The sequence below is a fragment of the Antechinus flavipes genome, chromosome 1 (genome assembly GCF_016432865.1).
Source record: "Antechinus flavipes isolate AdamAnt ecotype Samford, QLD, Australia chromosome 1, AdamAnt_v2, whole genome shotgun sequence".
Classification (NCBI taxonomy): domain Eukaryota; kingdom Metazoa; phylum Chordata; class Mammalia; order Dasyuromorphia; family Dasyuridae; genus Antechinus; species Antechinus flavipes.
Window position 1 is genome coordinate 653,205,651 of NC_067398.1, and position 12,729 is coordinate 653,218,379.

At 36.5% G+C, this 12,729-nt stretch overlaps 1 protein-coding gene across 2 annotated transcripts in view; it reads right to left on the reverse strand.

Moving 5' to 3' along the window:
• Positions 1 to 655: 655 nt before the first annotated feature.
• Positions 656 to 12,729, reverse strand: part of DNMT1 (DNA methyltransferase 1) — a 43,329-nt gene continuing 31,255 nt past the window's right edge. Inside the window, exons 23-34 of one of the 2 annotated variants that reach the window (XM_051971483.1) lie at positions 12,514 to 12,706; positions 11,378 to 11,468; positions 10,965 to 11,096; positions 10,510 to 10,792; positions 8,636 to 8,777; positions 6,189 to 6,355; positions 4,553 to 4,730; positions 4,085 to 4,280; positions 2,475 to 2,638; positions 1,958 to 2,074; positions 1,489 to 1,579; positions 656 to 1,027 (exon numbers count right to left, since the gene is read on the reverse strand). In XM_051971483.1, coding sequence (XP_051827443.1) covers positions 990 to 1,027; positions 1,489 to 1,579; positions 1,958 to 2,074; positions 2,475 to 2,638; positions 4,085 to 4,280; positions 4,553 to 4,730; positions 6,189 to 6,355; positions 8,636 to 8,777; positions 10,510 to 10,792; positions 10,965 to 11,096; positions 11,378 to 11,468; positions 12,514 to 12,706 — 1,792 coding nt within the window. In that variant the 3' untranslated portion in view covers positions 656 to 989. Of the gene's footprint in view, positions 1,028 to 1,488; positions 1,580 to 1,957; positions 2,075 to 2,474; positions 2,639 to 4,084; positions 4,281 to 4,552; positions 4,731 to 6,188; positions 6,356 to 8,635; positions 8,778 to 10,509; positions 10,793 to 10,964; positions 11,097 to 11,377; positions 11,469 to 12,513; positions 12,707 to 12,729 lie in introns of those variants that run through there. The other variant, XM_051971484.1, reaches the window with a different exon arrangement.

Sequence of the window (12,729 nt, forward strand, 5' to 3'; positions counted from 1 at the left end):
CATCAGGAAAAATGTTCTATAAATTCTAAAGCATAATCATAACCTCCCACCTCCCACCCCCCCACCATCAGAGGTCTTGAAGCCAAAGCCACTTGTAAATTTGGTCAAAAAAAAGGAGCCCTCAGTTTATCACTCTGCAATTATGAACCCGAGTACTAAAAACTGAGTGTTTCAACCTGAACTATCATTAGATTCTTTTTGGTATGTTATTTTATAAAATGGGAAATCAAAGCCAAGATAGATTCCAAGATAAAATAACTTTTTTAAAAAGCAGACTAAGGAGATGAGCTGTCAGGAAGGGGCAAATTCACTGTCACTGAAGTTATCTGAACTTGTCAAGGACAGTATTGAGGAGAATCACCCATCAGTCAGGGCTAGGACTGGCAAAGCGGTGACTCCAAATGACTTGCCCAAGATACTGATAATAAGGAACAGACAAAACTAGAGGCAGGGTCAGGTGAGGGAAACCAAGGTGTCAAGGGCACAAATGATAGTAGAAAACAAGGCCAGGAAGACACTCCCACACTAAACTTCTTGATTGTCATTTGAGCAGCTAGGGGGAAAAAAATCATTTTCCTCTGAGTAACAAAGGCAGCTCAAATGAACAGACCCAGAAATAACTTACAATAACATAGGAAACAGGAATGATACAGGATAATTTATAGGAGAGATTTATTTGAAGAAATATTACAACATATAAAAACTACATAAAGTATTAATTTCCACTTGTATAAAGTGGTAGATTAATACAATGCATAATAAAAACAGATTTAAAAATCCAGAATGCACAAAGGGCACCGCACAGTTTGATCACTAAATGATTATTAGTTGATAATCCGAACATCACAAAACAGCTCAATGTCAGCCAAGGAGACAAACACTGTTCACAAGGACAGCTGAACAAAAACAGATTTCAGCATGTTCAAAAAAAACAATTCAGTGCATGTTGGAGATCCTGGTGCCAGAAAGGATGGTGGGAGATGCAAAGGCTAATCCGTGGACTCTAAATTTTCTTTTTTGATTTTTTCTGAAGAAAAAGAAGTTGAGATATATTTGAATAGGAAGGGACAGCAGAGTATTATAACTATTAAATGTGACAGTTTAAATTTCTGAGATTAAATAATAATTTTATTAAATATCTGAAAATCTTAATACAGATAGCAACAAGATAATGGCTGTGCGAGTACACACACACACACACACACACACACACACACACACACACACACTCTCACTCTCTCTCTCTAGAAGACAAAATAGTTCTCCTTCACATAGTAGCTGCTTTCTAAGCCACAGCAGGGTGAGGGGCTAGAATCTTCCACCTTGGTGTCTGACACCCAGTAAAGGAAAACATCCAGAAGAGCTGCGATTTCCTATGTCCTTTAGTCTGAGCTAAGACTGAGCAATGAGCAGATAAAAAAGGGTCGGCTAAGCTATCACACAACAGGTACCACCCATCTCACACAGCAGAAAGTTGTAGACACTTACCTGTGGCTTTCTCTTTCAGTTTGGCCAACACAGAGAATTTGATCTCCAGGCCTATGGCTTTAGCAAGAGGTGGAGGCACTGCATTACCCACCTGCATGGGGAAGGGGAAACAGAATGATTTGGTGCAATAGGATGCCATGCCTGGAAAGATCCCTAGGAGCATCTTAGCTTTCAGCACACTATAGGGGACAGCAACAAATCTGACCAGGTGTCAGAGTGAATCAGGATTCCATTCTACCCCAAGGTAGAGTTCTCACATTTCCCAGTCAGCTTTTGAGTGGGTCTAGTTCTTAAAGGCCCCCAGGCTACCTCAAGCCTTCTGGTAGAAGAGCCAAATGCAATTTATATCAGATATTCACCTGGCCAGAAGACATTTCCTTTTGTTCTATTGTCAACTACACCAAGCAATGAAAGAATTCCTAAAGAAATAACTTCTAGCAGCCTCTAAAGAAGGGAGGTTAACACTGACCTGTCTGTGTTTATCTAGGATGTTGCCAAACAACCTGTAGGTATCTGGGAATCCTTGGGACCGAGCACACTCCCGCACGCTCACTACTCGGTGCTGTTCTGGGTGAAGCACTCGACCCTGTGGATACAAGAATCCAAAGCCATCAGCCCCCAACTTTTCCTTTCATTAGAAAGAATGAACTTGCACTAGCCTTAAAGGACAGTAGAGAGAAGTAAGATTGTTGACAACTCTACTTCCAGAAACACAATGGTCAGCACCGGGATCACTGCTTAACTGCAACAAAGCTTTTGGAAAGAATATCCTGAGATAGGGATCTCCATTGAGACATGGATTATCAGAAAAGTATAAAGAGAGAAGCGACAATGAAAACAATGCTCTGGACTGAATGGCCACCCAAGAATGACATTTGGGTCTCAAAAAATGTAAGGTCGTTTATGGAGCAGCTACCAATATTTTTAGGTTCCACAAGGAAGGAAAAATTATTGAATTCCACTTCCTCCCCCTGAAGTGTCCTTACCTGCTTGCCCATGGGTTCAGGATTAGTAACTGTAGTGCTGAAGAAGCCATCCCATTCCAACCTTCCGTAGAGCCCAGCCCAGTGGTTGTGCCTGTTTCCAGTGTGGGGCAGACACCATGGAATCAAGGTGTTGAACTGTCTATCTGCAGGATCACATGGTTTACCTGGATGGAAGAAAAACCAAGCTGAAATTCAGTGGTAAATAGATATTTTGTATTTAATTTGATGGATTATTACAATGAAAGGAAACAGTGGATTTAAATAGCCTCTTTCACCAAAGATCACAATAAGATTCAAGTGAATATGCAATCTAAATGTACAAGGAGACAAAAGGAGAGTTAAAGAACATACTTTTCACACCTATACTTTTTTTAAAATAAATCTTTGAGTGTTTTTTGTTTGTTTTAACAAGAACTGTATTTTCTAAAGTAACCCTCCCCACCTCTCCTAAGGCAGAGAATTCTTAACGAAAAATGGGCAGATGCAGTCACAAAATATAAAATGGGCCATCTGGATTATAAAAACTGCAGTCTTTGAACTCCCACACCCCCCCCCAAAAAAAAAGCTAGAGTAAGAAAAATTATTTGAATAGAAAAAAAAAAAAAAACTGTGCATATATTTCTAATAAAAAGCTATTCAAGATATATATATATAGACGTGTGTGTGTGTGTGTGTAATATACTAAAGAAAAATTACTAAGCTACCCATACCTTTTGATCCAGTGATCCCCCTGTATCACATATATCCAGAGAAGGTCAATGATAGAAAAGGTCAGAGGATTTTAAGATCATAAGCTCAAAGCTTGAAGGGACTTTAGAGTTATCTATCTTATCCAAGATCCTCACTTTACAGATGAGGAAACAGAGACCCTGAGAAGTGAAGCAGCTTGCTCAGGATCACGGAGCTACTGAGTTTCTAAGGCAGGCTTAGTACAAAGCATTCACAGCAACATAGCAATAAAAACAGGAAAAAAAATGAGTGCTCACAAACTGGGTAAGATGTGTCATAAAAAAACGAAACATGAGGAATCTGGAGAAATATTTGAAGACATCTCAAGACAAGATAAGTAGCAAAAGCAGAATCAAGAGAATACACATGATGACTACAAAAAAAGTTGAATTCTAATGACAAGTTTTAACAAATAATCTTGGTCTTGGAGTTTTGATAATGAAGGGCAGTTTCTTTCAGTAGAAAGTTAGGGACTACAGATGTAGTATATAGTACATGGTAATGGATAACAGTTGCTGTCTCTGTTGGTTTGACTTAAATATTTCTGTTACATGGAAGGACTTAATGGAGAAATCATATAGATTAAAGGAAAATAATATCAATAATAGCAAAAGGCAACAATAAAACTTAAAATGTAAAATTAAGGTTAGGAACAAGTTCTAAAAAGCCAGTTAAATTATTATCTGTCAAATGTATGGAAACAAGAAAACCTCCACATGTAATTTCTAGGAAACATTTTATTCCCCTCTCACAGTAACCCAATGATCTTAATATAGCTGGGTAATAGCTGGGTAATATGAAGATGATTTAGAATCAGTGACTGGACATTAATTATCATTTCTTTATGAGAGAACAATTCCAGAAGAAGGAAAAATACTTACCTTCTGCACAGGAACAGACACCTCTGAGAGCTCCAGTGTTGCTACGTCCATTCTTCTTCTCATGATGTGTATATCGCAATTTCCTGGTTGTAGTACCATCTGAGAGACGGACCTCAATGTTGGGTAGGTCACGCCAGTCTGATCCTGGGGCGAGGGGAATGTGTCTCATTCGGCCAGCTACCAAAGCACTCATATCCTGCAACCCAAATCACCGTTACCTTTCCATTGTCATCTCAAACCCTCTTGCCACCCTAGTCTATCAAACACCAACAGCTCAGATACTAAAAAGTATTTTAAAACTAAGGAGATCATGCACTTTAAAGCAATAACTCAGAAAATTTAACACATAAAAATGAAATTTGTGAAGTACTTTTCCTTATGGAAACAAAACTATTCATAGTGAATAAGACCAGTTCAAAACTAGATCAATAGAAAACCTAAGAAACTTCAACTACAGCTAAATCTTACCTTGCAGATATGATCCCTGAGGATGGGCTGATACTGTGAGCCCCTAATCTGCCTTTGGAACCAGGACTGAGGTTCTCCATTGTAAGAAATCTCTAAAGCAGAAGCCCCATTCCTAATCTCGGGGAGGTCTGACATTGTGTCACGTACAGTGATGGTGCGGAATGGAGCAGAGTTCATTCTGAAATACAGTGCAACCACAGGTAGAAATTTATATTCTGAAAACTATTTTGGTTATGTATCATCAATAACAATGCAGAAGAAGGGAAATGCTGTTTTTGTAGCCATTCTATTACAGAATCTATTTTTCCCCTCCAAAATTCTCCTGCTTCTCCTACCTGACCATTTCTTTTCAATCTCCTTTGTTGGACAATCATTATCCATGCCCCCACTCTCGACAAGGGTGTACTCAAAGGCCTTATGTTAAATCCCTCTCTTTCTACATTGTCTCTAGGTGATTTCATTACTTTCTATTGATTCAAATATCATCTCTACATCCAGCCCTGTGCTTCTCTCCTAAGCTCCAAGCCCAAACTACTTATTGCTTGATGTACATTTGCACCTACTCGAATGTCCCATTAATACCTAAAACTCAACATGTTAAATAACATTATTTATTATTTTCCTTCAAAAATCACCCTGTTTTTAAACTTTCCTATTTCCATTAAAGGGTCTCCAAAAGTTCTAATCACCAAGGTTGGAAACCTCAAAGCCCTCTTCAATTCTTCATTCTCCTTCACCCCCATATTGGTTGCCATGGCCCCTTCTCTCTCCTCAAACAGCCATATCCTGGTTCAGGCCTTTTCCACTTTTCAACTAAACTATTGCACTAACCTCCAAGTTGGTCTTCCAATTTTCTCTCATTCCCCATTCCTCACACAGCTGTCAGTACCAGTTTGTCAATCAATGTCACTCCCCTGCTTAAGAAGTCTCCAATTCTATACACTGTCTCTGGAAAATTTTCTGCAAATTCTGCTTGGCATTTAGAACCAACTTCCTAATTGGGTTCCAGCTTATCTTGGCAGACTGATTTCACATTACTTCCCCCACACACACTCCGTGTTCCAGGCAAACTGGCTTACTTATTTGTTCCCCATAAACCACATTCCATGTCATGTTTCCATTCAGGCTGTCTGTCTACTTAAAATGCTTTCTGGACCGATCTACATCATGGAATCCCTGGTTCCCTTCAAGTTTCACCTGAAGAGGTCTTTGTATATACTTTTATCTATTTATCTGGGAATATGCTGTCTCTTCCCACTGAACATAAGCTCCTGGAAGACAAGGGATTTTTCCTTTGTCTCTGTCACATGGAGCCTAGCACAAGGACCAGCACACAGCAGGTATTTAATAAGTCACAGTTTTAATTCTTCACTACAGAATGCATAAAACAAACACTGCCAAGTGAGACAATACTAATCAAGCTAGCACAAGGATAGACTACCATGAAACGCAAACATTCTATTACTCTGTACTGTACAAACCTTCTATTTCCTCCTTCCTTTTATTCCAACCAGAGGCCTAGTAGGGATGCCTATAGACAATTAGCTCTGAGGATTTCATATACGATAAGAGCTTGATGACACCTGCAATAGGGATTGGTTCCTAGGATAAATGGAATACTTCTGCATTCCTTTACCTTGTTATATTGCTAACAAATTTTTTGTCATCCACCACTACACTGAGCTGGCAGGCTCGGGGTGCGAATACATGCAGGGGCTCCGGAAACATGGGGAGTTTCTCGCCTGGGGCTGCAGCCAGGATGATGGCCCTTCTTCGAGTTTGAGCAACACCATACTGGCCAGCCTGGACACAGAAGACAAAGCATAAATTCTACAAAGTTAGCCCAACACACTAGACATTATTTAAAAGTAAAGGTTATCTGTATTTCTGGACTCTAGGTCTACCTGTTAAATGGAAAAGTTGCAAATATGCATAGCAAAGGAGATGTTGGCTTAGGAAAAAAAGTTAATATTTGTTGAATTTTTGTTACTTAAATCAACCACACAAGTTTTAAAATTAATGCTAAAATCATGCTAATTTATCTAATCATATTAAAGCCCCTCACCATGGTAGGTCACTCAAGATCATCTTCTTATGATACTAACCAGAAGCTCTTTTTTAAGAATAAGTTTTGCCAATGTCTTTTGTTTTTACATTATCATATCTGCATATGCCCTAACATCCATGGAAATGAACTCTCCTTTGTAGCAAAGAAAATAAGTCAACCAAAAATCAATATAATGACTTCAATTGTCAATGTATATGTTATTCTACCTTAGCAGTATCCCACCCCCCTGCCAAATTAAGTTAGAACTATTATTGGTTTTTCATTCCTTTTAATAATCATTATCATCAGCCCTTAAGTCTCCAACATTCAAAACTGAATAACTCATCATTACTTTTAGGTTAAATGACTTGCCTTTAATTTGATAATTAAATATCTAGCCCTCTAAGATAACAAAAAAAAAAAAAAATCTGACTTCTATATTATCAGCAATATTCATGCCCCATAAAAGTTAAAAAATCTTTTAACACAAACCACAATAAACTCAAGAAAGATTTATGACCTCAATAGTAAAAGCCATGCCAAAAATAAATAAATAAATGAATGAATGAATGATGGGAGCCACATGAGTACCTTTCACAGCTATAGCTATAGGTGAATACTTTATGGAACAAGGAGGTTTACAACAACTAAATAATTTCAATTACATGAAACAGAAGAGCTTTGATACAAACAAAATTAATGCCATTGTGATACAAGTGAAAGCAATCAATTAGGAGAGATACTTTGAAATAGGAATTGAATAATAATTAATTAGATAATGAACAGAAATATATAGGACCAAAGCTATTCCTCAATAGACAAACAATTAAAGGACATGAATAAATAGTTCTCAGAGAAGAATTGCAAATTATTAATAATCATAAAAAATTATTCCAAATTAGTAATAAGAAAAATGCAAACAAAACAATGATATTGTTAAGTTGGCAAATTGGCATGGATGACAAAAGAAGGAAACAGACAATATTAGAAGGGTTATGCCAAGTAAGGTGTGCTAATGCATCACTGGTCAAACAGTGAATTTGATCAACCATTCTGGAAAGCAACTTGAAATTATGCTAAGGTGGCTAATAATCCTTACCCTTAGACCCAGAAATTTTATTGCTGATTATATACTCACAGAGGTAAATGATTTAAAAAACAAGCAATAAAGTCCCATAAACTCCAAAATATTTATAACAGCATTTTTTGTAATATCAAAGAATCCAAACAAAATAGATACCCACAAATTGGGAAATGGTTAAAACAAGTTACAGTATGTGAATATAACAGAATATTACTCTATTAACAGAAAAAAAGATATGATGAATAAAGAAATATGGGAAGATAGCTGAACTGATAGAACATGAAATAATCAGACTTAAGAAACAAAGCATGCCTATACCAATGTATGTAGAAAGAATAACAAAAATAATTTATTATTCAAATACTGATCAAATTATAATAATCATGCTTGGACCCAAAAAAGAGATGAGAAGGCACCTTCTTTGTAAAGATAGTGGAGAGGAACTATGACTATGAGATATTCCCTACATCTTCATACTTTTTTGATGTGTATTTTAGTTTTGTTAACTTTTCTGGTGATATAAGAAATAGCTCTCTGAAAGAGCATACTTGGAAATAAAAGTGAAAGAAAAAGAAAAAAAAAATTTTTTTTTTTTAGGTAAAGAAGGATGATGCACAATAACCTGCTGAGTAAAAATGAATCATGTCACCTAAAAGATATTAGGTATTAGAAACTTCTTGAAGTATCACTATAAATAAACCTCACATCTTCTTTAAAGAACCCAATTAGCTGAAGAAAACAGAACATGAGAAAAGGTAGTAGTTGAGAGGAGGGAAATCTACAATTTTATTTCTACTTAGACAAGAAACAGTTTGAAATGATGTCAGTAACTGCAGTCCATTCTGATACACAAGGATAGAAACCACGAGAAGGAGCAAAGATGAGGGGTGCTAACTACATCAGCATCAAATTCCTTGGTTACCTTTGTCTCCCCTCTATAGTCTCAGCATACCTGTAATACGCCAAATGTGCACTGATATCCCATTCGAACCAGACATCGGAGGGTCAGCTTCAGGACCATGGAACGTTTGAATGACACAAAGTTTCTTACATTTTCTAGTAGGAAAAACCTGGGTCTGTAGTAATCACAGTAGCTGCAGGAGAATGGAGATGCGTTGATTAAGATTCTTTGCAAAAGGGAAGAACAAAACAACTGAATCCCATAGACACCTTCATTGTTGAATAAACTGACTTGAGCTCTTTAAAAGAGACAACATTGATGGAATGACTAACATCCTTTGAGTTCTCACTTCTACATGTTTCATTTGAATCGGCCCTTGAATAGCACTTTCAGATTTTGAAATATAGTGCGTTATCTTCTTAATCAAACAAGGAAGAGAGGCAATTAAAAAGATAAAACAGATAACTTTGATTATAAGAAACTGAAAAGCTTGTGCACAGACAAAATTAATGTACTTTGGATAAAGGGAAGGAGGAAAAAATAAACATTTACATAGAGCCTACCATGTACCAGACATTGGCACTAAATTAGCACTGAAACATTTTGCAAATATTATCTCATTTAATCTTCATGATAACCCTGATAAGTGCTGTTATGATCCCCATTTTTTAGATGAGGAAACTGAAACAAACAAGTTTTAAGTGACTTGCCCAGGCACACACAGCCAGTAAGTGTCTGAAGCCGGATAAGAACTCAAATTTTCCTGACTTCAGGCCCTATTTTCCACTACATTAAAAGATATCAGGTATTAGAAACTTCTTGAAGTATCACTATAAATAAATCTCTCTCTATCTGCCTCTAATGGAGAAGGAAAATGGTTGGACAGGGAAAAAAAACTTTGTATTAAATTTCTTTGATAAGGGTTTGGTATGCAAGATAAAAAACTAACAAATAAATTGTTAAGACCAAGAATCATTCCCCAATAAATAAATGGCCAAAGGATATGAGCAAATAGTTCTCAAAAAAATCATAAACTATAAATGACACAAAAGAATACTCCAAATCATGAATAAAAGAAATACAAATCCAAACAACTCCAAGGTTATACCTCCTGTCCTTCAAATTGGCCAAGATGAGAAAAAATGGTAATAGTCAAATGCTGGATGGATTGTAGAAAAAAAGATGTGAACTATTCGTAAGACTGTGAATTAGTACAAACATTTTGGAAAGCAATTTGGAATTATGCAAATAAAGTAACTAAAATACCCATATCCTCTAACCCAGAGATTATATTACTGGGCTTATACTCAAGAAACTTTTGATAAAAAGAAAGTTCCCATATACATCAAAATATTTATAGCAACACTTTTTTTGACAGCAAAGAACTGAAAACAAAGTACATGCCTGTGGATTAGGGAATGGCTAAACAATTTGTGTCACACAAATACAATGCAACATTACCATGATATAAGAAATGAATATGATGAATACAGAGGAGTAAAGAAAGAGTTACATGAACTGATGCAGAGTGAAGTGAGCCAAGAAAACAATATTCACAATGAATATAACATTAATTGAAAAGAACCACCATAGAAGAAAATCAAAAGTGAACACTGCATGACTTTTTTGTCTATTAAAAAAATACTATTTATTAAATGGAGTGGCTCCCTGGAAAGAGGAGGGAAAAGGATACTGGGGAAAACTATGATGATATATAAGAGATACCAACATAAATAAGAGAAACCAATAAAAAATAAGTGAGGAAAATGGAAAGGCTGAGCCCCTGTGTTTCAACAAGAGAAAAGTAGGAACTCTCTGCTCTGAAATAGGGAACATACAGGCTGCTCCCCGTGCTTGCCACCCCTGGTAAGCAGCAAGCAAAGACTATAAACTAAGGTGAGGGAATATTCCCCAATGCCATTCACCTGAGAAAGGAGACAACTAGGGAGTTCTTGAACTTGGAGTAAGTACGCGAGTTGAAGCGATTCATCCCACTAAACCCTTGGCAGGGTGGGCCACCACACAGCATTTCCACATCTCCTTTCTGAGGCAGCTTCTGGCCCAGGGAGTTGGTTTTCTCCCCAGACATAACTAGCTTCAAGAGAACATTACAATCTTCTGTGAACACAGTGGTTCCAGGATTATTCAGACGAAATGCCTGGGCTGCAGGTTCCCACATTTCTATGGCCCACAATGTTTCAGATATTCCTGAAGGGGGGAAAATATTTTAGCCATTATTTAAGGAAGATGTACTATACATGACATGCATTTTTAAAGGATAAGTCCCTCAAGCTTCTTTAGAGAAAAACCCTCTAAGAAAAGGAAAGGCTCAAACTGAAGCTTCCATGGGGAAAAAAAAAAAAAACCTGCTGTCCTTTACCTGCTTGGTGAAAGCCTTCAGACAATCCTCCACAGCCAGAGAAAACATCCAAGGTTCGAAGCTTGGGTAGCTTTACTTCTATTGTTTCCTGCTCACTTGGCTCCACTGCTACAGATTTTCCCCTGCTTTTGCCTAGAGGTAAGGAGATGCTCATTATTTATTAATTCAAAATTGCTAACCCCAATCATACCAAACACAGGGATTCAACTTTCCCTAGAAACTCCCAATGCCTTACTATTTCAAAGGGAATGCCAAAAAACAGAAGAGAAAAGGAAGAGTTTGCTGAAATAAAGTAATTACTTTCAAAAACTCCTTAGGAAATAACAATAAATTATGTAAATAGTTAAAGTTTCCTTTGGATTACAAAACAGAATTGGAAAAATATTTGAAAATAAGCCTGGAATACAACTAACCTTTTCCCTTCCCTTTTCCTTTCCCTTTATTCCTAGGACTACGGGCATGATTTGGAGGATCTTCAAAACTTTTAGTTTTTGCATTATATGCCTAAAAGGACAAAAATCTGACATTAGTTACTTCAAATAAAAAGTAAGTCAATATAACAAACATTTTTCAGCCATGTCTCAGGGAAGGGACTTTAGAAAGCACACTGCCCAACTTCTAAAATAATTTATTTCATAATATAACTGATAAGCAGATATCTAGTTTCTTCTTCAAGACCTATAATGAAAAGGAACTTTCATTGTTCTACAGTAAGCTGGACATTCCACCTTTAAATATTTAGTCTCCTTAAAATGTGGTATCCAGAACTGAAGACAACATAAATGTGATGTGACCAGGATAAATTACTGTAGGACTATCATTTCCCTTAAGCTACTATCAATTCTATCTATATAGATTCTATCACTATAGTTGAAGATCAAATTGGTAGGGTTTTTTCTTGTAGGTATTATAGCAGTTAACTGCATTGCTAACTCTTCATCAAAATTTAAATGTTCTGACTTATATGGAATTGTGTTTTGTATGACTACACACTTAAATCAAATTGCTTACCAGAGAGGGGGAGTGAAGAGAGGGAGAAATTTTGGAACTCAAAATTTGAAAAAGAATGTAAAAATGTTTTTGCATATCATTAGGAAAAACGCAATATTAAATTACTAAAAAAGAAAAAAAAATTAAATGCTCTAAAATGCATAGGTCTTTCTTATGAACTGTTAGTTGTCTCTGCTAAACTTGGGTTTAAAACAAAACAAAACAAAAAAACCCTAAAGTCCTTCATTAATACATTTATTCTTTTACAATTTATTCTTAATTTTTTCATTTTGCTAACAACTTTTTAAGCACTAATTCTTTCATCCAATGTGTTAGCTTCCTCTGCCAACCAATTGTGATAAATCTGTGTAGCTGATATCCTGATTCCCAACACCCAAATCAATTCATAATAAAATTGACAGAACAAAAGCCAATATCCTGATTCCCAACACCCAAATCAATCCATAATAAAATTGACAGAACAAAAGCCAAAGATAAATTCTGAGGGCACACTACTAGACTTTCTTCTAAGGAAACACCAACTTATCTTAATCATCACCTCAAGGAAATAGAAGCGATCTGAGCCACCAGCAGAATAATCCTGAATACATTCTGTTAAGTCTTCTCCATACTCTATGATACAGCGGCCTTGCACAGCCTTGAAGTCTACAATTGCTTCCTCATCACTCCAGTATAACAAATTAATATCTGCATGATGACTTGCTTTCATCGATTTGTGAGTATTTTCTGGTCTGTAACAAAAGGAATCCATTGC